At 41.0% G+C, this 23,016-nt stretch overlaps 4 protein-coding genes across 10 annotated transcripts in view; 2 read left to right on the top strand and 2 right to left on the bottom strand.

The window, feature by feature from the left end:
• The window catches only part of CRYAB (crystallin alpha B), a 9,288-nt gene extending 7,668 nt beyond the window's left edge, over positions 1-1,620 (top strand). For both annotated transcript variants that reach the window (XM_048217227.1, XM_026505779.3), the window contains one exon: positions 1,276-1,620. In XM_048217227.1, the coding sequence (XP_048073184.1) occupies positions 1,276-1,479 (204 nt within the window). In that variant the 3' untranslated portion in view covers positions 1,480-1,620. The remainder of the gene's footprint in view (positions 1-1,275) is intronic.
• Positions 1-5,760, bottom strand: part of HSPB2 (heat shock protein family B (small) member 2) — a 9,586-nt gene extending 3,826 nt beyond the window's left edge. Inside the window, exon 1 of the mRNA XM_057316970.1 lies at positions 5,565-5,760. The gene's annotated coding sequence lies outside the window, so the exon portion shown is untranslated. The remainder of the gene's footprint in view (positions 1-5,564) is intronic.
• Positions 1,627-23,016, bottom strand: CFAP68 (cilia and flagella associated protein 68). Of its 5 annotated transcripts, none has more exons than XM_057316968.1 (5): positions 16,020-16,384; positions 13,579-13,809; positions 13,023-13,089; positions 12,426-12,554; positions 1,627-6,025 (listed from the first exon to the last, which is right to left on the bottom strand). In XM_057316968.1, the coding sequence occupies exons 1-5, from the start codon at positions 16,059-16,061 to the stop codon at positions 6,009-6,011; spliced, it is 486 nt and encodes a 161-aa protein (XP_057172951.1). In that variant the 5' UTR covers positions 16,062-16,384; the 3' UTR covers positions 1,627-6,008. The 5 variants fall into 5 exon arrangements, with proteins under 5 accessions (XP_057172951.1, XP_026361566.1, XP_057172950.1 ...); XM_026505781.4 differs by having other exon boundaries at positions 1,627-5,760; positions 16,020-16,382; XM_057316967.1 differs by lacking the exon at positions 1,627-6,025 and adding an exon at positions 6,845-9,718 and having other exon boundaries at positions 16,020-16,388.
• Positions 16,462-20,556, top strand: FDXACB1 (ferredoxin-fold anticodon binding domain containing 1). 2 transcript variants are annotated; one of them, XM_026505770.4, is made up of 5 exons: positions 16,462-16,676; positions 16,895-17,051; positions 17,958-18,161; positions 18,349-18,507; positions 18,876-20,556. In XM_026505770.4, the coding sequence occupies exons 1-5, from the start codon at positions 16,505-16,507 to the stop codon at positions 20,053-20,055; spliced, it is 1,872 nt and encodes a 623-aa protein (XP_026361555.1). In that variant the 5' UTR covers positions 16,462-16,504; the 3' UTR covers positions 20,056-20,556. The 2 variants fall into 2 exon arrangements, with proteins under 2 accessions (XP_026361555.1, XP_026361556.1); XM_026505771.4 differs by lacking the exon at positions 18,349-18,507 and having other exon boundaries at positions 16,477-16,676.

Raw genomic sequence — 23,016 nt, 5'->3', positions numbered from 1 at the left:
GAGCCTGGTGACCTTCCAGTCTTAAGCCATAAGGGTCTGGGACAGGGATAGACCTGTTGTTGTTTGGGCCAGAGAAGTTGAGTTTTGTTTTCTGTTTTGATTTGATTGCTTTAGATGGGACACATGGGATGTTTATTTCCCATTTAAGCCAGTGGTTTTTGGCCACCTTAGAATCACTAGGGGAATGAAAAAAAAAATTACAGTGCTTAGACATATCCCAGACCAATTAAATCAGAATTTTTTAGGAGTGGGCCCCAGGCATCAGCATTTCTAAAAGCTCCCTACGTAATTCTAATGTCCATTCAAATTTGAGGACCACTGATTTAAGAATAGTGCTTGTTGGACACCTGGTTACTTTAATTTAATTTAAATAATTAAAATTAATTTAATTTAAATAATTAAATGAATGGTGTAAACCCTGAAGGCTCTTGACTTTGGGACTCTGCTTTTAGATGTTCCAGAATCCTCTCATCTTTAGCTCTTCTAAAAGGCTGAACTACTTGGTTTGCCTAAGTTTCAGAGCTGTACTCGGCAGCTAAAACCCTGGAGCTCGTGTGGAAATCAGTTAACTGAGAGCCTCTCTGCATAAATGCTCGAGATTCAGCTGGTATAAAGGTTGGGGTCAGGTAGTTTTTAGCAGAATTCTAGAGAATGAGGGATGGCTTCTCATTAATTTCTGGGAAGGTTTTTAAAAGAGTCTGCTTCTTACCAATTATTGATAATTCAGATACCTGTGCGTCAAACAGCGTAATCTGAGGTCCTTGGGCTGTTTCAGTTTTGCTTATGTGATTTAAATTTGGGTCATAGTCTCCCTGGATGAAGTGTCGTTGTTGTTGTTGTTGTTGTTGTTGTTGTTGTTGTTGTTGTTGTTGTTTTTAGCAGCAGTCCTGTTGGTCTGGGACATTCTGGGACATTCCTGAAGAGTCAGGACAATTTCTGGGCTTCCTTGGGGACTCAGATCTTCAACACTGAATGATATTCCAGATCCCGTAGGCCCAACACTGATTTAAACCTTTGGGAAATACCCCTCAAAATAACCATGCCTCAGTTTGGAGAGCTTTGCAGTTTTCACTATTTCAGATTTCTCAGACTCTCATTGGTCAGAGTGACCACCTAGGCAACTTGATCTTAGCTCCAAACAGAACAGCTGTTTGGTTTTCTCTCTTGTTGCAATGGCATATGGTCACACCTAAGGGGAAGGAGGATGTCTGAGTTCTCAGCAAGTGGTGCTAGTTCCTGTTCTTCTCTCTCTCTTTCCTCGTTCTCTTGGATTAGGATGAACATGGTTTCATCTCCCGGGAGTTCCACAGGAAATACCGGATCCCAGCCGATGTGGACCCTCTTGCCATTACTTCATCCCTGTCATCTGATGGGGTCCTCACTGTGAATGGACCAAGGAAGCAGGCCTCTGGCCCTGAGCGCACCATTCCCATCACCCGTGAAGAGAAGCCTGCTGTCACTGCAGCCCCCAAGAAGTAGACGCCCTTCCTCTAACTGCATTTTTTAAAACAAGAAAATTTCCCCACCAGTGAATGAAAATCTTGTGATTAGTGCTGAAGCTTATTAATGCTAAGGGCAGGCCCAAATTATTAAGCTAATAAAATACCATTCAGCAAGAGATAACTGTCTTGTGTTTGAATGTTCTCTATTTTTAAAAATAAATGTACAAAACAATGCAGATCCATTTAATCACATTATGATTTAGAGGACTCTGGGGATATTATGGTCACAATGGCTGTCTCCACTACTTACTAATAGCATAAATTTAGCAAGTCACTTAACCTTTCTAGTCCTTAGGTTATTACATTTATAACATGTGGCACTGATTTGTACACTTGTTTTAAGGACTAAATTAAGGAAAAAACATAGGTAAAGCCCAAGGAATATCAGTTCCTCTCTCTCCTCCTTCTTGGATTTTGGTCCTCATTTCCAACAACAAATCTGAACGAACTCTGGATATCGATGCATAAAAGGCCTTAGTGAGTCTCTGCAATTAATCACATTGCCAGGCAGGAAGTGGTGCCCCCAAAGTTGATGTTTTCCTACTGATTATCAATGCCCTCAGCTGATTCACAAGAGCAGTAAATAGGACTTAGGTGATTATCACCAAACAAGCCTTTCAGTTGTAATCTCTAAATTATTTAGCAAATACCTTTTAGAAGTACGACTGGGAAGGGGCACCTGGCTGGCTCAGTCAGTAGAGCATGTGACTCTTTATCTTGGGTCCTGAGTTTGAGCCCCACATTGGGTATAGAGCTCAAATAAATTAGTAAATTGAAATATTTAAAAAAAGATAAAAAGAACTCAGTCGGGAAACATCCAATTCAATGACCCTCCAATTCAATGACTAAAAAAATTAAGTTTCAGAATTACAATTAATAATTGATCAGTAAGTTTGTCTATTATTTAGCTTATACAAAGACGTATTACTCTACAAAAACACCCCCATTCCACTTGCGGGTCCGGACAAAACTTCTGATTCAATTAATGAAAAATAGCCCTGGTGTAGGTTATCCGGCATAAGTGTTCACAGATAACGCCTACTTTTCTGTAGCAGCTTCAACCTAATGTCTGATTTCTTACAAGGACTGACCATGAGGTGAAGTGAGATTCTTGCTTTCACAAAACAGATTGGGGATTGGCCACACTTTTAAAATATTCTACATGAGGGGCACGTGGGTGGTTCAGTCAGTAAGCGTCTGACTCTTGACTGCAGCTCAGGTCTTGATCTCAGGGTTGTGAGTTGGAGCCCCATGTTTGGCTCCACGCTGGGCATGGAGTCTACTTAAAAAAATTAAAAAAAAAAATTCTACACGAAACAGTTGCCAAAATTTTTCATGATGTAGGGGTGTGGAGCTGGACAATCTACATTGTATAAATTGCAAATCTATAGAGGTTCAAAAGATTTTCTCCTAAAAAAACAACTTCCTGATAGCTGGAAATGCTGTGATCTAGCCAAAAGTCAGATTTCTCTACACTTAACAGCTAATTTTTGTGGCTGTGTAACAGATATTCTTGGCTGCCTAACCAACCTATTTACCACCTTCAGTCTTGCCAACAGCTCCCCAGATTGGTTTAGTTATAGGCATATCTTCCTAACCATGTGCTTCAGGAAAGTGAATCCAAGATCCGGCCACAGGTGATCTATCTTGATTAGTCCAAACTAATCATGGAAATTCCCTTCCCTCTGTAATGATTAGTCTTGAAAGGGCCATGACCCAATTGTGGCTATTGAAACAGGAGGGAAGTTTGCTGAAAATACTTCTTTCTAGAAAATGTTATTAGTTTTTATTCCTTTTGGTTTTTTTTAGGATTTATTATTTGAGAAAGAGAGAGAGTATATGTGTGGAAGTGTGGGGTGGGGGTATGGGGAGGGCAGAGGGAGATGGAGAGAGAGAGAGAATCTCAAGCAGACACCCTGCTGAGAGCAGAGCCCAATGTAGGGCTCGATTTCACGACCCTGAGATCATGACCCTGAGATCATGACCTGAGCCGAAATCAAGAGTTGGACGCTTAACCAACTGAGCCACCCAGGCAACCCGGATTTTAGTTTTTAAAAAAGATTCATCAAAAGAGAGAGAGAGAGAGAGGAAAGGTGGGAGGGAGAGATATTTTTTTCTTCCTCCAGATGTTGGAGCATGAGGATGTGACACTCAGATTGCTGTAGCCATCCTGAAACCATGAGAGACCATCCATGATATGCTGAGAATGGCTGAGCAAGAAGGATGGTGGGACTCCAGGTCCTTGATGGGTCACTGAATTGCTAAATTGGCCAACTCTAGACCTTTCTTACTTCATAATGTCTTATGCCTTGTTTTTGTGTAATCTGTTTTGAAAATGGTTTTATGTTATTGATATACAAAAAAAAATCTTAACTGACAGAGGCTGAATTAAATAGTGTAAAAATCTGAAGAATGTCTTGGAAACCATGTGTCAACTTTAATCATTTTACTGAATTACCAGATTTCTCAAGCAGACATAATCTTAATGACTTGGTCTTAAATAAATCATACTTTGACTATTAGATCTTGACATTTATGTTTTTAACAAATTTGTTCAGAATGTGCAGGGTCACTTTTTGGTGTATTTTTACTGAACTCAAGTTAGACTACTTCTTTATTGTTACTCTTTTCCAGATCACATCTTTGCCTATGGCTGTTCATTGTTATTAGTGTAGGACTTTCTAGTCCAGTACATTTAAAGATTTTTTTTTCAGCTTTATAGCTAGCTCATCCATAATTCTACTTCATTCCTTATATCTGAATTATGCCACAAGTCTGTTGAGGCAATTCTAACTATCATTTATTTTGTTTTTTTAAATATTAGCTAACATTTATTGAGCACCTAGATGTGGTAGGCACTGTGCTAAGTGCTTTAATTCTTTTAACTATCAATTTTTTAATAGAATAATTCTAAGAAAGGCCCATAGGGAATATCATCCTCAACAGGGAAAGACTGAGAGCTTTTTCCCCAAGGTCAGGAACACGACAGTCCACTCTCACCACTGTTGTTCAACATAGTAGTGAAAGTCCTAGCCCCAGCAGTCAGACAACAAAAAGAAGGAAAAGGCATCCAAATATTATATAACATATAATATTAAAAATAAGAAAGAGTGGTTAATATACCTAAGAGAGAGAACTATGGAATTCACCGAGATATGGAATACCTTAGGAGAGAAAATAATTTGAGACAAAAGACCATGAATACAGCTGTAGGTCTGTTGAGTTTGCGGCGCTCTGGGAATTCAAATGGAGAAACTCAATAAGTAGTTGGTTATGTACATCCGGAGCTCTGGAGACACAGCTAGTATGGAAGAAGAGGTTTAGAATATGGAAGGACAGAGGTGAGAACTACAGTTCTGGGAGTGATAGTACCATTTAGGGTTAGCCAAAGGAAGCTGGGGGGATGGCCAAAAACAGAATCATTGGAAAGGCAAAGTTAAGGGGTTGACAGAGAAAGATGAGCTCACAAAGGAGACAAAGAAGTGTCTCACAAAGATGTGAGGGGAAAATATTTAACATGACATCACAGAAACCAAGGGAAGAAAGAGGCGAGTAGTCAGGTAGATTATCAAATGCAGAATATTAAACTGAAATAACCTATGAGCTGAAGTGTCCAGTAGATTTAGCAAAACTTTCACCTTCATAAATACAGTTTCAGGAAAGTGGTAGGTTAAAGAGTGAATGGGAGACAGATTTCTTGATAAGAGAGAACAGTAAGTTCACATGTGATGCAATCTCTTTGTTACTAACACATAGAAGTGGTAGAGTCGTTTTTAAGCAGCAAAGGTAAATAACCATATGGATAAATGAATATGAAAATATTTAAATGAATAAAAATAAAATTCAGGAGAATGGGCATATTGGCCAATATTTGCAAATGATATAATCACCTGCCCAAACAACCCCACCAGAATCAGTAGACAAACTATTAGAATCAATAAAAGAGTTCAGCAAGTTTATAGGCTACAAACTGAATTTATAGAATATTGTTCTGGTGCTCTATTCCTGCGTATCAAACTACCCAAAACTTAGTAGCTTAAGAACCACGTTCTTAGATCTTACTATTTATAGCGCAGGGATCAGCTGGGCAATTCTTGAGCTCCTCATGACATTGACTGCGGTCAGCTGGTGGTTTTCAGGCTTCAAGATGACTTAACCCTCATTTTTGATGCTTCGGCGAAGGTGGTTGGAAGGCTGGGCTCAGCTGGTCCCCTCTCCCTCTCTTTGTAGCATCAAGATCTTTCAGGGCCTTTCCTGCCTTTCAGAAAGGAAACAAGTGTTTCCATCAGGTAGCTGGACTTCAGGGCTTCAGGAAGGAGCATTTCACCTCCAGGAAGGAGGTGAAAGCTACTAGTTTCTTAAGGCCTGGACCTAGGAACCTGCACAGTATTACTTTTGCCATATTTTTGGGGTCAAAGCAGTTGCAGAATCTGTCTACATTTAAAACGAAGGGGCATAGACTTCCACCTTTTGATAACAGGGGTGTCAAAGAATTTGTGGCCATCTTTAATCCTCCATAGAAGCTGAAAGAAAGGGAGATGAATATACATGTAATCTCTAAAATTTATAAGAGATTAATAGCATTAGTAGCTGGAATAAACAAAGAACCCCTGCAAATCAAGAAAAGGATAGGTGCTCCAATAAAAAATGTGGATATTGACCGTACACATGAAATTTATAGAAGTGGGAACCAAAAAGCCAACATGCATACAAAGAAATGCTGAAAATCATCAGTAGTCAGTGAAATGCAAATCAAAGTAACAACAAGCTATCATTTTACAATAGGCTTTCTTGATGTTGCATTAGTGATATTTTGGGCCAGATAATTCTTTGTTGTGGGGGCTCTTCTGTGCATTGTAGGGTGTTTAGCAGCGCCCCTGGCCTTTACCCACTGGGTGCAGTAGACATACCAGTTGTAACAATCAAAAATGTCTCTGGACATTGCCAACTGTCTCCTGAAGGACAAATTGCTCCTGGTTGAGAACCACTACTTTACACACCTATCAGCTTGGCGAAAAATAGAAGGTTGGTTAATGCTAAGTATTGGCAGAGATATGGAACCTCAGGCACTGCTGGTGGATGTGTGGGCAGCACAACCATTCTGGAGAACAACAGCCAATTTAAATATACCATTACCTCATTACCCAGCAATTCAGTCTCTGTAAAGACCCATATATGAGGATGTCCTCTGCAGCTTAGTTTGACAGTGAGGAGTTAGAGACAAATTACAAAGTGGTGGCAGAACACTCCACCTAGCAACAAAGGCTAGACATTTTTCTCAGTGCACATGAAACATTCTGCAAGAAAAACCATACATTAGGTCACAAACAAGTCTTACTAAATTTTTAAAAAGATTTATTCATTTATTTGAGACAGAGAGAGAGCATGAGCTAGAGAGGCAGAGGGGGAGGGAGAGAGAATCTCAAGGAGACTCCACACTGAGCGCAGAGCCCAATGTGGGTCTCGATCTCACAACCCAGAGATCACAACCTAAGCCAAAATCAAGAGTCAGTGACCTAGCGTGGGGTTGAACTCACAGCCCCAAGATCAAGAGTCACATGATCTTCTGACTGGGCCAGCCAGGTGCCCCAGGAGGGAACATTTCTTAATTCATTCTATGAGGCCAGTATTGCCCTGATACCAAAGCCGGACAAAGATATTACAAGAAAGGAAAACTACAGACCAATACCCCTTATGAACATTGATGCAAAAATCAACAGCATACTAGCAAAACGAATTCAGCAGCATATTAAGAGGATACATTACAACCAAGTGAGATTTAGTCCTGGAATACAAAGTTGATCCAACATAAAAAAATCACAGTAATATACCATAGTAATAGAATGAACCAGAAAAAATGATAATCTCAAATGGTGCATGGTAAAAACACTCAACTAGAAATAGCAGGAAATTACCTCAACAAAATATAGACCATATATGAAAAACTCACAGCTGACATCATACTCAGGGGTGACGATCGAAAGCTTTTCCTTAAAGATCAGGATCAAGATAAGAATGTTGACTTTCACCACTTCTATTCAATATACTATTGGCAGTTCTAGCCAGAGTGATTAGGCAAGAAAAAGGAAAGCATCTGAATTGGAAAGGAAGAAATGAAATTATCTCCGTTTACAGATGACATGATCTTACACGTAGTGAACCCTAAAGATTTCACAAAAAACTCTCTAGAGCTAGTAAAGAAATACACAAGAGTTGCAGGATTCAAAACCAACACACAAAAGTCAGCTATCTTTCTATGTGCTAATAAAGAATAATCCCAAAAGGAAATTAAGAAAACAAATCTATTTATAATAGCATCAAAAAATACTATGGAATAAACTTAACTAAGGAGGCAAAAGACTTATACACTGAAAACAATAAAACACAACTGAAAGAAATAAGACACAAATAAATGGAAAGACATCGCATGTTCACAGACTAGAAGACTTAATATTGTCAAGATATCAATACTACCTAAAGCAATCTACAGATTCAGTTCAATCCCTATAAAAATTTCAATGCTTTTTTTCCAGAAATAGAAAAATTCACCCTAAAATTCATAAGAATCTCAAGGGACCCTAAATAGCCAAAATAATCTTTAAAAAGAAAAAGTTGGGAGACTCATATTTCCTAATATCAAAACTTATTACAAACCAGAGTAATAAAAAAACAATGGGGTATTGGCATAAAAACAGACAAATAGACAATGGAATAGAATACAGAGGCCAGAAATAAACCATCATGTACATGGTTAAATGGTTTTTGACAAAGATACCAAGTCCGTTCAATGGGAGAAAGTACAGTCTTTTCAACAAATGATGCTGAGAAAACTGGATATCCACATGCAAAAGAATGAAACGGGACCCTTAACTTACACCGTATAAAAAGTTAATCCAAAAAGGACCAAAGACTTAATTATAAGAGCAAACACTACAGAATCTTAGAAGAGAACATATGGGAAAAAATTCATAATATTGTCTTCGGCAAGGATTTCTTGGATATGACACCAAAAGTTTAGGCAACAATAGAAAAAAAGATAAACTGGACTTCATCAAAATGGAAAACTTTCATGCACGAAGGGCACTGTTAAAAGTGTGAAAGTACAATCCACAGAATGGGAGAAAATATTTGCAAATTCTGTATCTGACTAGGAATTAATACCCAGAATATGTAAAGAACAAATAACACAAATAACTCAATTCAAAAATGGGCAAAGGACTTGAATAAATGTTTCTCCAAAGAAATACAAATAGCTAAAAAGCACATGAAAAGATGTTCAAGATCCCTGGCCATTAGGGAAGTGTACGATTAACCACAATGGATACCATTCTATACCCACTAGGATGCTTATTATAAAAACAAATAACAAAATAAGTGTCGGTACGGATGTGGGAAAGTTAGAATCCTTGTGCATTGCTGGTAGGAATGTAAAAAAAAAAAAAATGCAGTGGAAAACAGCTGGTCATTTCCAAACTGTTAAACACAGAATGACCATATGATCAAGAAATTCCACTTCTGGGTATTTCCCCAAAAGAATTGAAAGTGGGGACTCAAAAGATACTTGAATGCCAATGTTTATAACAGCATTACTCACAATAGATAAAAGGTGAAAACAACCAGAGTATCCATTAACAGATGAATGGAGTAGCAAAATGTAGTAAATACATAATGGAGTATTATCCAGTCTTAAAAGGAATATATCCTATAATATGGATGAACCTTGAAAACATGCTAAACATAATAAACCAAACACAAAGGACAAATACAACATGATTTGTCTTATATGAGGTTCCTAGAGTAGGCAAATTCATAGAGACACAAAGTAGAAGAGTGGTTATTAGGGGCTAGGTGAAGTGGGGAATGAGACGTCAGTGTTTAATTGGTACAGAGCTTCAGTTTGGGACAATGACAAAGTTCTGGAAATAGTGCTAATAGTTGCACAAGTCTGTGAATATACTTACTGCCATGTTGTACATTTAAAAATAGTTAAAAGCGGAGGAACCTGGCTGGCTCAGTCGGTAAGAGCGTGTGACTCTTGATCTCGGGCTGTTTTAAGCTCAAGCCTCACATTGGGCGACTGACTCCTGATTTTGGCTCAGGTCATGATCTCAGGGTTGTGGGATTGAGCAATGCGTTGGGCTCCATGCTCAGTGTGGAGTCGGCTTGTCCCTCCTCTCCGTCTACTCCTTCCCTCCCCTCTCTCAAATAGATAAAATCTTAAAAATAAACAAAGAAATAAATCTTTTAAAAAATCATTAAAATGGTAAGTTTATGCTATATATATTTTACTACAATTTAAAAAAAAAATCCCAGATACACGGGAAACAGGATATATAACATATAAACTTAAAATAAGTGCCTATAAAATATTATTCATATTTCAAGAGCACATATTAACGAATTACTAGAATTAGTAAGAGACAATAACTCAAATTCTTTTTTATTTTTTTTATTTTTTTTTAATTTTTTTAAAGATTTTATTTATTTATTTGACAGAGATAGAGACAGCCAGCAAGAGAGGGAACACAAGCAGGGGGAGTGGGAGAGGAAGAAGCAGGCTCATAGCGGAGGAGCCTGATGTGGGGCTCGATCCCATACGCTGGGATCACGCCCTGAGGCGAAGGCAGACGCTTAACTGCTGTGCCACCCAGGAGCCCCTCAAATTCTTTTTTAAAGAAGATTTATTTATTTATATTAGAGAGAGAGAGAGAGAGAGAGAATGTGAGCGCACATGAGTGGGAGGGGCAGAGGGAGAGAGAATCTAGAGCAGACTCCCTGCTGAGCACAGAGCCCAGTGCAGGGCTCAATCTCATGACCCTGAGATCATGACCTGAGCTGATATCAAGAGTTTGATGCTTAACTGACTGAGTCACTCAGGTGTCCAATCACTCAAATTCTAAAGGTGCTCTAACGGGGCACCTGGGTGTCTCAGTCGTTAAGCGTCTGCCTTCGGCTCAGGGCGTGATCCCAGGTTTCTGGGATTGAGCCCCACATCGGGCTCCCTGTTCCGCTGGGAGCCTGCTTCTTCCTCTCTCACTCCCCCTGCTTGTGTTCCCTCTCTCGCTGGCTGTCTCTCTGTCAAATAAATAAATAAAATCTTAAAAAAAAAAAAAAAGGTGAACTAACAATGTAATGTGGTTTCCACCAACAATCTAATGGTATCTTCTCGTGAAATTTGGCAAAGTGATCCTAATATTTATATAGAACTGCAACAGGTTAAAAATAGTTTAAGACACTCTTGAAGAAAAACAATGTGGAAGTATCTCATCTATTAGATATTAAGATTTACAAAATTATCGTAATTACAATAGCGAGGTAATTAAGGCATTGTGGCTAAGATAGCATATGTAATGACAGTTAGGCCAATGGAATGTTTTAGAGAGCCTGGAAACAGGCCTAAGTATACACAGACAGTTGATTTACAGTAAAAATGGTGTTCAAGAGCAGTGGAGAAAGTACCGTCTTTTCAATAATTAATGCTAGGAAAACTGGATAGTCATATAGAAAAAAAAAAGACTCAGTTACTACCTAACATCATATACAACATAAATTCCATATCTGTGTCTGTAACATAAAATAGTGAAAGTTTGGGAGGAAATACATGGGTGACATCTCTCATCTATTATATTGTCATAATAAACAGGAGAGAAAATTAAAAAGTAAAATATTGATAAGTTTAAACATGTTAAAATTTAGACTGTTGCCTCCCTGTGTTCACTAACCCCAAACTATTCCCAATCCTGTCTCAATCCCTACCAATTCCCCACTTTGAAAGACCTATCTTAGACCAACAGGGCCCTTACCCCAAATCTCTAAAAATATCCTAACATCCCCCTCTTTTTTTAAAAAAAGATTTTATTTATCCATTTGAGAGAGATAGAGCACAAGTAGGGGAGGGGCAGAAGGAGAAGCAGACTCCCTGCTGAGCAGGGAGCCCGATAGGGGGCTCCATCCCAGGACCCCGGGATCATGACCTGAGGCTTGATTCCAAGACCCTGAGATCATGACCTAAAGCTCGATCCCAGGACCCAGGATCATGAACTTAGCTGAAGGCAGACACTTAACCAACTGAGCCACCGAGGCGGCCCTAACACCCCCTTCTGAATTCTCACCAAGATTGTATCAAGTTGATGTGCTTCCTTGCTACCAGTTTAGTGACTCAGCTTTGTTTGATGAACAGGTTTCCTTGATGATCTTTGTGGGGGAATAAAAAATCAGCAGTCCTTGTCTTTTTAAGATATATACTGAAATCTTTATAGACGAAAGTATATAATTTCTGAGATCTCCTCCAAAATTAATTAAAAAAAATAGAGAAAGTATATAAGGATAGTTGAGATCGATCATAAATTGTCGAAGGTGGGTAATGGTACATGGGAGTTCATTACACTACTCTGTCTAATTTTGTATGTTTTAAATCCACTATAATAATTATAAAAACTTGTTTTTCTCTCTTTTTAGTCCTTAAGAGGGCATGTTCATTAAGGTCACAATAGAGTTACAATATCCGACTGTGATCGCCAGGCTCATATCCAGGAAGCACCTAGCCAAACATAACCTAAGTCATGCTGGATTTTGTAGTTCTGCTATGGATGGAAGGTGGGGAAGAGCAAAGTAGTTGAAGATTTGGAATAATGGAATAATGCTTTTTAATCCCCTCCTACAACAACCTCATAATGTAGAACTAAGAGCAGATATAATTAACTTAAAGTTGACATTTAAATCTTGATTAAAACAAACGAAAAAGGGGCTAGGGAATATGTTCTGTGCTTTCTTTATTCAGTGAAACTGTGTTATAGTCAGCTAAATTCTTAGCTGTGCTTAGAATGTGCTTCCTCCTACGATTTACTCCAGAAAAAATGAAGCTTCTTATTCTTTCTTAGAATCCTGGACCCTGGAATTGGCAGTTACTACTATTCCACATACTTGCGGAGTGATGCCCGATTTGAGGCTCTGAGTAGCTAGTCACGTAAGTTGACTTTTCTGTGCATTTATGTCGAGGAGGGTCCAGCTCAGGTTGATGTCCTGGAAACCAGTGAGGCTCTCTCTCAAATCCTGAGGGGAGAAAGAAGAGAAGGAAAGACAAGTGGAACCAGTCAACAACAAGGAACCTTAGTAACTGGTCTTACTCTCAGAGCTGAGGGAAAATTTCTGAGTCTAGTGACTCCTGTCAAAATTGAGAAAAGAGAAAAATCAGAGGCGCCTGGGTGGCTCGGTCGGTTAAGCGTCTGCCTTTGGCTCAGGTCATGATCCCAGGGTCCTGGGTTGGAGCCCCAGGTTGGGCTCCCTGCCCAGCGGGGAGCCTGCTTCTCCCTCTCCCTCTGCCTGCTGCTTCCCCTGCTTGTGCATGTGGGCTCTCTCTCTCTCTGTCAAATAAATAAATAAAATCTAAAAAAAAAAAATCCTTTACTCATTCATTCACTTTTTCACTCATTCAATATACTTTTATTTGAGCTCCTTCTATGTTCCAGGCACCGAGTTAGGTCCTGAGAATATAACAATTGAAAAGAATAGTCCACCTACTATGAGTTGAAAGTGGCATTTTGTTGTTATAGCTCATATCATATGTTGTTTCAAAGTAGTGTCCAAACTGGAAAAAAGAAGCAGTCAGTTAAAAATAGAGGAGTTTACAACTACTGTTGGGAAATAAAGGACACAATGACATGATTCTGTCGTATTTCGATTTAACTAGAGGTCTATATGACGTTAGTCTACATTCTACTAACTTTCATATCCTTTGTTTACTTATTTGTTTAGGAGACACTGAAGGGCAAAATGCAGATAAATGACAAGTCTAGGTAGGCAGCCTGAGTCAGAGACATGTATTTATGTAGATGAAGAAAGTTTAGAGAGAAGCAAGAGAAAAAGAGTACTACCCATACTTTTACTACTCTACTATTCTATTAGATAATAACGTAGGACAGGCGTTCCAGCTAAAGACTGCTGTCCACCCCCAACCACCTCACTGAACAGAGAAGCCTGAGAGATCTCAGCACGGAAATTACCAGATTCCTACCTCTAAAATGGCCACTGGCATTTCTTTTGCTAATGGAAGGAGACAGAGAGAAAGTTAGGTTACCTGGGAAGGCAAGGGTTTGGGCTGCACGATATTCCTTAGGTCATATCTTTCCTGGTTCCAGTTTCCCATCAGGGTACGGTTTGAATAGGCATTCTCATTAGTGGTACATCTCCATCCATACTGGGAAAACTTGGACATATCATTCCAATCTGTCCACACTTCAGCATGGCCATCTGCATTAATGAGGCTGCCATAGTGTGGGTTTGCAAGGAAATAGGCAAGGCGCTGTCTCTGGGAAAATGTGAGAACAGAAAAGCTAGTTGCATAAACTAGGGAACAAAAAAAGGCATTCATCCCTTTCTCACCCTTGGCCAAGTATAACATAAACACACCGTACTAAGGATCTAGGCTTTCCTCCCAATTTAATTGTGGTTCTGTTTCTTTCTTTCCTGCTCCATGAATCCTTTGACCCTTTCAATCAAAAGTAGCAGAAGGCCATGTACATTAAATGCCACCCCCCCCAAAACAGGAAAACCTTCAGTATTCCCAATACTATATGGAAAACTAGCTAAATGTTCAGGAAATTTTGAGATGTAAGAATTTAAGGACTAAGGATATTGCTATTGTCAAAGACAATAGAGAAAAGTAAAAGTTGGATAACTAGGTAACACAATAAAGGTTCAATAATAGTTTCCTTCCTTCTGGACTCAGCTCAAATGCCACTTCTTCCATGATGTCTTCCAAGTTAACTTCTCTCTCCTTTGTCTCACACAGAATGGTATCTTCATATCTTTAGCTTTTTACCATATGTTAGAGTTCTTCAAGTATATGTTGAATGTCCTATGCTGAACTGTGTACATCCCTTGAGGACAGGCCCTGTGTCTTATTATCATATCCTCTCCTTCTGCCTGCTCTCCCAATCAACAGTGCTTTGTACATATCAGCTGACCAATGTCTGAATTTCAATTTTTTGTAAGGAATCAAAACCCTAGCCGTTTTAATTTTGGACCAAAAGATGACTGTGGTCCCTTGGCTTGGGGGCAAGACAATACCTTCATTGAAGAAGAGTATTTTGATGCTGAGTGGCTTGTGTTATTTGAAGAATTTGTAGGAAAGTGACAGAAAATCGTAGTCAGCTGTTCCATTTTCTTTAAAGGAAGAGGTATCACCAAACCTGGCCTTTCTATTCTCCGAGCGAAGAAAGAATGTAGGTCACCCAGATCACCATGGCCAGGAGGGCATGATTTGGGAGTCACCACCCACCGAGCCACCTTTCCACAGGTAGGGACAAAGCCAATACTGTAGCTTTAAAGGTAACTGCCCTCATACCCTGTGCCTTTGTGAAGAGAGATGGGGTGCACTGATGTCAACAAATAGCATGATGACTAAAGAGTAATTGGTCCTGCAATGTCCGACAAGCCTTGTACTCGCACTGTAGACCAAGGTGACACTGTCCTTGGGGCTGTAAGGACAGACATCACCATACCCTCAGCTGCTCAAGCCCAAAACCTGAAGCTCATCTTTGACTCTGATTTCTCTTTCAACCCCTTATGTCCATCCAGTCTCTAGGTCTTACTGATTTTTGAATCAGACCACTACCCTCTAACCCCAATGCCGAGTTTCAGTTTAGATCACTACCAGCTTTTGTCGCCATTATTGCTGTAGTCGCCTGTCTGATCTCCTTGCCATCAGCTTTGGTCTTCTTCAATCCTTTCTCCATAGTAAAGAAGAACGGTGTGAAAATGAAAATCTAATTGTATCATCTTTCTATTTAAAAGTTGGCCACTGTTTTCAGAATAAGACTCAGGCTGTTAAAATGGCTTACGATGTTCTATATGACCTGGCCCCTGCTTAACTCTTCCATCTCCTCTGTTACCACTCTCCCTCCAACTACATTTCAGCCAAACTCAACTACTGTTTCTCCACCATGCTTTTGCAAATACTGTTCGTCCTGCCTCTTCACTTCTCTTTACCCAGGTCAGGTATACTCCCCCCTTCTCCCTTAGCTTTCTTTTTCTTTTCTTCTCTTTATTTATTTATTTTCTTTTTTTTAAAGATTTTATTTATTTGAGAGAGAGAGAGAGAACAAGCAAGGCGAGCGGCAGGCAGAGGGAGAAGCAGTCTCCCCGCTGAGCAGGGAGCTCGATATGGGGCTCATCCCAGGACCCTGGGATCATGACCTGAGCCCAAGGCAGACACTTAACAGACTGAGCCACTCAGAATTCAGATTCACGTCATTTAGGGAATCTTTCCACTTCATCCCAGAACTTGGTAAGGTTCTAAATCCTTCTGTGTGCCCCTATAGCACCCCGAATGACTCCTCATAGCACTGCATCCCACTGTACCGGAATTGCCTCTTTTGCTGTGCAGTCTCCATCAGACTATAAGCTCAGCGAAATCACAGGCCACATCTTATTCATCCATGTATCTAGCCGCCCTGACAGGCACATAACAGGCACTCAATATTTCTTGAATAAATAAAAAGTAGGAGATAGAGGCACCTGGAGAAATCCTGAGCAGCAGAGATAATGGACAGCAGTCATTTCGGACCAGAGGAAGGCTACCCTCTGTGACAATAACAAGCAGGACACAGCCCAATCTCTCGACCTCAGCCCCGCCCCTTTCCTTTCATTCAGAACTCGCCTCTCCCGGGGTCTGTCCCTGCGCGCTAGTGACTGCTTGTGACCTCATGCAGGTGTGACGAAGTTGCTCAGGGCAGCCGTCGGGCTAAAAAGTATTTATTTTGGCATTCCTGAAGGTGTGAGGGAATGAGGGGACGGGGCGGTCGGTGTCTCGCTTTTGCACTCATGGCTATTTTCCCCCCTGAAGTCGTTGCACCAGTTTCTCAAGACAACTGGACGCTGTCGGCGCATCATCAATCAGCGACGGATGAAGGGGAGGACCGCCAAGACCGCCCCCCGCCCCGGAGGAAGTGACGTAAGAAACTGGCGCCTCGGAGGACCCGAGCGGGGTGCAAGTTGAGGCCATGGCCCCTCGGCGCCTCCTGTTGGTTGGGGAGGGGAATTTCTCCTTCGCCGCTGCTCTGAGCGAGACTCTGAATGCGAGCACCCGTGTAACGGCCACCTGCCTCCAGCGCCCGGCCGAGTTGGCCCGGGATCCTGTGGCCCGGGAGAATCTGCAGCGCCTGCGCGAGCGAGGTAGCGAGGCCAACCCCTCCCCGAAGCCCCGCCCCGCTGCTGGCGCGGCCCGAAGTAGAAAGGGAGGGGACGTGCGGCGGTAGGGCGCGTGTGGATTGCTTTTGAGCGTCCGGTTCCCTGAAAGCCGGCTATGGGCTTGGACCTGGGTTGTCTTGCCTAGTCCAGGTTAGGGAGGGATTCAGGCCTCGGGACACCCCCCTGTCTATATTTCGTGCCAGGCACTGAAGTACGTTTTGGTGTGGACTGCACCCAGCTGGCAGATGCCTTTGAACCGCACCACAGGGAGTTTGATCGGATTTATTTTAATTTTCCGCACTGTGGACGAAAAGCTGGAGTGGCTAAGAACAGGGAACTGCTTGCCAAGTTTTTCCAGAGGTGAGGAAATGAGACCACTCACAAGTAAAATGTTTAAGATGTACATTACATAGTTACCGCACTCACACATTTTAGTTTGGGAAATAAGGCATACGTGTGTAAGTTAACCGTGATGGGTCTAGAGAGACTATAAAGCTCCAAAGGAACCCACAATCTAGTTGGAAAGGCAGACATGTAACCTTAAATTAAAAAAAAAAAATACAAATAGTGTGCTCTTCGGAGTGTAAAGGGAGGACCACCAATTTTGGATAATGCAAAATAATGGTAGCCAGTATAATCTAATGGCTAAAAGCATGAATTCAAAATCCCCACCCACCACTTAATAGTTGTGTGATTTGGGGTAAGCTTACTTGATCCTTATTTGCTTTTGCTGCTTCACCCATAAACTAAGGATATTGATGGTAACTACCTCAAATTAATGTGAACTTAAAACAGTGCTTTACACTATTATACCAAAACATGTGGTACTCCTGGAGGTCTCTGAGGGGGTCATAGTTGTCTAGAAACTTTTCACACAGCCAAGATTTTAAGTTAGTATTTGAAATACAGAATTTTAGTAGGAAGGGAGTGAAAAGAACACCTTTCTAAACTGGGAAGAACAGCCCAGTCAGTGAATCACGTATAGGAACTTCGCAGACACTGACCTTTGTATGACATTAGATGAACAATGCAGATACAAAGCCAGATAATACCCTGGTCAGCCACTAGTATCAGTTATGAGTTGAACATTGAATTTACATTCTTACTTCACTACTTCCTTTGCATGTTTGAAGTCTATAGACCTTTGTAAATAGATACAATTGGATTTTAATTATTTCATAGCCAAACCAGGTATATACAGCTTTCTTCTTATGGCAACCTCAACTTGTTTCTGATAAATTGCTGGTGTCCTCCTCTCCCTATTAGCTGTAAAGATGTTCTTGCAGAGGGAGGAGAAGTCCACGTGGCATTGTGCAGAGGACAAGGTGGGACTCCTGCTGATAAGCCCATGAGAGAATGGCACAACAGTTGGCAAGTGGTTGCCATGGCAGCTCTGGGGGGATTCATTTTAAGTGATGTGCATCCCTTTAGCTCTGAGGCTGTGCCAGGATACAAGTGCACTGGATATAGGTAAGTAATAACAGACATCTAAGCCTTTTTCATCTCTCGTACTAATAATGAAAAATATCTCTTAGGCAAACTTTCCCCTACCAGTTTCCTGCTTCGGTCTCTAGAAATTCTTGCTTTTAAAAATAATGACAATAAATTAATTAATTAAAAAAATGACAGACTCCATACTTGGTGACTATTTTGCCAGGAGTCAAGATAAGTCCTTTCATGTAGAAGATGCTTTGAACCATATCTTCACCCGGAGCTTACCCTTTGAAGGTTCACAACCCAGAATCTTCAGGATTAAACTGGGTGACCGGTGGTTTTCCTTTCCTGAACCAGATGCACTTGTAGGAAAGTTGAACAGGTAACCTACTGTTTTACCAGAAATTCCTTCTTTCTCTAGCTGTATCCTGATTGGCTTGATGGCAACCGTGTATTGAATGGATGCTATATAAATTGTTAATGATGTTGGTGCTATGAATACTTGTCAGCCTGGCCTTACACAAGCCTTTTTAAAATTAAGATTTGTCATATTTTCTGGTATATCATATGGATGGTGGCTGTCAGAGTTCTGAAACACATGATATCTGTTTCTGGTAGATTTTTTTTTTAAATTTGCTTTCAGTATCACGTTAAGGATAATTCTTTTCTATACAGCTTTTTGTGCTTTTAATTCTAGATCCATTATCATCATTTGAAGTTTAAAAGTTATTTTTATGTGTGTTTAAACAGAGGTTTCCTAGAAGCACCTTCACGTCATCCTATCAAAACCATTAATGAGAAACTCATTGCTGAATTGGGCAAAGCTTTCCCTCTGAAGAGACTGAAGTGTTCCTTCACTTTGCTGCCAGAGAGAAGCACCAGTGTTCTCACTTCCTGGAACTGTGACAGTTTGTCAGCTGCCTTTTGGATTAGTCTCTGTGAAGATAACTCAAATTCTGAGTCCCTGACTGATGGGATAACGCAAGACATGGAGGACTTTCTAGTGTTATTTTCAGAATTTAGCCTCAAGGATCCTGGAAGAGACAGCAGGGAAGAAGCTCATGAAGGAATCTATGGCCAAACCAAGGTCTGCCTTAGACCTTCTCTCCTAGCTCATGTTCAGACTGTCATCCAAGCACCAGACTTCCTCCCCGGTTCCCTGCACGTCCTCAGTGGACCTGTCTTTCAGAAGTGCCCCATCTTGCCTTTCACAATGCCGGCATTTCATGAGACTTTATTTATCCTTGGGTTTAATAAAAATCTGAGGGATGATTATCTTCAGTCACTACTGGATCATCTGAAGGGCACTCTCGATAGCCTTCTGACCCAGACATTGCTGGAGGGCTCTAAACTGAGCCGTTCTGTGGAATTTATCTTTCAGTCAAATGAGAAAGATTATATCATTAAGGTGAAGTCTCATAATTTTGGCTCAGATTGTGCCAAGGATCTGATTATTGGGTCTGTCACTACATCTGCTACAAGCATTATACACAAGGACCAGTGTTTTATGTTTGTGTCTATGAACTTGGACCTACTAGCCATGCTTGTCTGGGGTATCTCTGACTGGAGGATGTTGTGGACCTTTGATCACCGTTTCCTGAAGAATTTTGTTCCTGGGAAAATAGAACCCTTTAAAAGCTATTCCCTGTATCCCCCGTGCTATGTGCATGATATTAGTTTTTGGTTAGACGAGAAGAAAGAATTTGATGAACTAGAGTTTCACACAGTGGCCCGAGCAGTGTCCCAGGACACTGTCATATCTATACAATTCCTTAGTCGTTTCCAGCATCCAAAGACTCAACAGGTCAGTCTCTGCTATAGATTGACTTACCAGACGTGTGACAAGGCCCTCACCCAGCACCAGGTGGGATCAATGCAGTCCCAGTTTAGGAAAGAGATTCAGCAAAGACTACATGTAATACCTCGGTAGTTTAGTAAATTTACTTCTCCAGAGTGATCCTTGTGGGTATGGGTGTGGGTACAGATGAAAAAGACAAATTTGGGGGCGCCTGGGTGACTCGGTTAAGCATCTGCCTTCAGCTCAGGGCATGATTCCAGTCTCCTGAGATGGAGCCCTGCATTGGGCTCCCTGCTCAGCGGGGAGTCCGCTTCTTTCTCTCTCTCTGCCCCTGCCCCCTGCTTGTGTGCTCTCCCTTTCTCTTCGTCTCTCAAATAAAATCTTTAAAAAGGAAAAGAGGGGCGCCTGGGTGGCACAGCGGTTAGGCATCTGCCTTCGGCTCAGGGCGTGATCCCGGCGTTATGGATCGAGCCCCACATCAGGCTCCTCCGCTATGAGCCTGCTTCTTCCTCTCCCACTCCCCCTGCTTGTGTTCCCTCTCTCGCTGGCTGTCTCTATCTCTGTCGAATAAATAAATAAAATCTTTAAAAAAAATAAAAAGGAAAAGAAAAGAAAAAGACCATTTGTAACTGGTAGTCCTTTCTGGACTGTGGTTTTTGTAAAATCTTTTACCTTGTGACTCTAGCCAATGTTGATTGACTCTAAAGGAGCTGAAAGTGCTCCATAATTAGTACTGGTATCACCATGATAACATTTATTCCATGTTTGACTACTGTTGAAGTCATGGAACTAATGTCAGATTTAGAGTTCACACTTGGTTTGTCCGACCCTGAAGCCCATGTTCCTTTTCCCATTGTTACTTCTTTCCTAGTCTTCTTCACTAGTAACCTCTCCACTGTGATTAACTCTGAACTCTGCCCTCCTAGTTTTGGAGGCTTCTGTTGTAAGCATCTCTCAGAGACACTGGGAGATTGGCTTGGCCCAGGACTCTACAGAATGGAGTACTCTAATGTTAATTAATGTATGTTCCTGTTAATTAATAGCTAGGCTCCGCAGATTGGAATTATATAGTAAACTCTGGGAAGGAAGTAACTGTCTTATCTGTTCTTGTATTTGGAGAAAAGCATGTAGAAAGGCAAGAATGGAAGCCAAGATACAAACTAGGAGGTAATTACGGTAATGCCAATGAGAGATAATGGTGACCTGGACCAGGGTGGTAAGATGTTGGGCTGGGTAATATTTAAAAGGATTTGCTCATGAACTTTATGAGTGAAGGGTGGGGGGCTAAAGAAACAGGAATCAAGCAGGACTGCCTGCCTGGTTTTTGACCTGGAAGAACAGAAGTATTACCAGGGATGGGAAAACTGGCGTAACATTTTGGGGAGTGGAGTAAAGAATCAAGGGGGCTCTTATGAACACATTTATTGCTTGTCTTTCTACGTAGAGTATAAGCTAATTGAGGGCAAGTAATGTGATTCATAGCTTTGTTTTAATTTTTGTTAGAGAGTACACACACACACACACACACACACACACACACACACACCAGGTGGGGGTGGGGCGGTTGCAGAGGCAGAGGGAGAGAGACGATCTCAAGCAGGCTCCATGCCCAGTGCTGAGCCCAATGTGGGGCTTGATCTCACAACCTTGAGATCATAACCTGAGCCAAAACCAAAAGTCAGATGCTTAACTGACTGAGCCACCAAGGCAACTCTGATTTTAGCTTTCTTCTAACCCTAATGGTGCCTAGAACATGGACAAGGTAGCATTTGAGCTGGATCTTAAAATAAGGGCAGTGATGCGATGGGAGGATTGTCAGGCAAGGAGGACGTCCATTCCAGGGAGAGGTATAGGTAAGGGAGCAGTTGGGGCACTTTTCAGGCTAGTTAGTTGGAACGTAAATGTGTATGGGAAAGTAGTGGGAGATAAGATTAGAAAAGTAGGTTAGGACTGGATTTAGCTGATGAAAACCTGCATGCTAGAATACGGAATTTGTACTTCATTTGGCAGGCAATGGGAGAACCGGTGATATTTGATTAAGGAGGTAATACAGAGTAGTGCTTTTGAAAATTAATTGGACAGTGTTGCATAGGATGAATTTGAGATGAGGGACCTCTGGAAGGATGCTATTATACTCCTAGGTAGAGGAAGGGAGGGGCCTGTATTAGAGTGAAATGAGAAGGGGAATGAAAAAGGAATATCTGTAGGAGGTATGGCTAGGCTGGGATGTCTGAACTTGGTAGCTAATAATTGCCTATAGGAACTGAGCAATATGATCAATCTCCATTTTCATATTTGTGAATTTTTAGTATGAGATAATCTGAGAGCCTGTCAAGTTCAGCAGTCCCTCTATATAACATTCTAAAGTATATAGCAGTGTATATTAAGTTGATGGTCATTTAAGTTTGAACACTTTCTAAAAGAAGTTCATTTTTACTCCCCCCTCCATGTTTTATGTATGTGTTGTCCTATTTTACATCTTTTTATTTTGTGAGTCCCTTTAACTAATTTTTTAGATATAATTGATTATACTACTTTTGTGTTTTAAACTTCATCCTAGTTTTAGAAGTGATTACTACCTTTATGTTTGCTTTTAGTCATGAAATTTTTTTTCCCATAATTGTCTTCTACTTATGCCCCTCCCACCCCAACACTTACAGAAGTCTCTTTAACACTTCTTGTAAGGCCCGTTTCAGCACTCCCTATACAAACATTTCAGCTACTGCTATGGAGCTCCACAGGATGGGCTAGAACTCTGTGATTGGGGGAGTGGGTGGGGTATCAGGAACAGATGAATAATCCCTGAGAGTCAGAGGTGTGCTATCACCTGTATGACATCAGGAGCTTCCTCCTAATCTCGTGGGAAAAGCACGGGCTTTGTAATAAGACAGACCTGAGTTGGAGTAGGGCTCCACCATTTCCTAGCTATGCAACCTTGGGCCTCAGTTTACTTATTGATAAGAACAAGGTGGTTGTCTCACATTTAAAAAGGATAAAGTATGTAAAATGCTTACCGAATTGCTGAGGTAGCCATGGCAGTGCGAGGTGTCTGGTTGATTTATTGCACAGAATTTCTTCAGGCTTTCATTTTTC

This window comes from Ursus arctos, unplaced genomic scaffold, assembly GCF_023065955.2.
Source record: "Ursus arctos isolate Adak ecotype North America unplaced genomic scaffold, UrsArc2.0 scaffold_22, whole genome shotgun sequence".
Classification (NCBI taxonomy): Eukaryota; Metazoa; Chordata; class Mammalia; order Carnivora; family Ursidae; genus Ursus; species Ursus arctos.
This window is presented reverse-complemented; position numbering and strand designations above follow the sequence as displayed.

Bases quoted from the DNA above. Each gene is read 5' to 3' on its own strand.
- CFAP68 (XM_057316967.1), bottom strand. From the start codon at position 16,061: ATGACTGCTGTCCATTATCTCTGCTGCTCAGGATTTCTCCAG. The intron at 13,090-13,578 runs GTAACCTAACTT...TCTTTTTTCCAG, and splicing joins CCAAACCCTTGCCTTCCCAG to TTTGGACACTACTTTGAAAC. The intron at 12,555-13,022 runs GTAGGTGGACTA...TTCTCCCCTCAG, and splicing joins AATGCCACTTTCAACTCATA to GATTTGAGAGAGAGCCTCAC.
- FDXACB1 (XM_026505770.4), top strand. From the start codon at position 16,505: ATGGCCCCTCGGCGCCTCCTGTTGGTTGGGGAGGGGAATTTCTCCTTC. The intron at 16,677-16,894 runs GTAGCGAGGCCA...ATTTCGTGCCAG, and splicing joins GCAGCGCCTGCGCGAGCGAG to GCACTGAAGTACGTTTTGGT. The intron at 18,508-18,875 runs GTAACCTACTGT...GTGTTTAAACAG, and splicing joins CTTGTAGGAAAGTTGAACAG to AGGTTTCCTAGAAGCACCTT.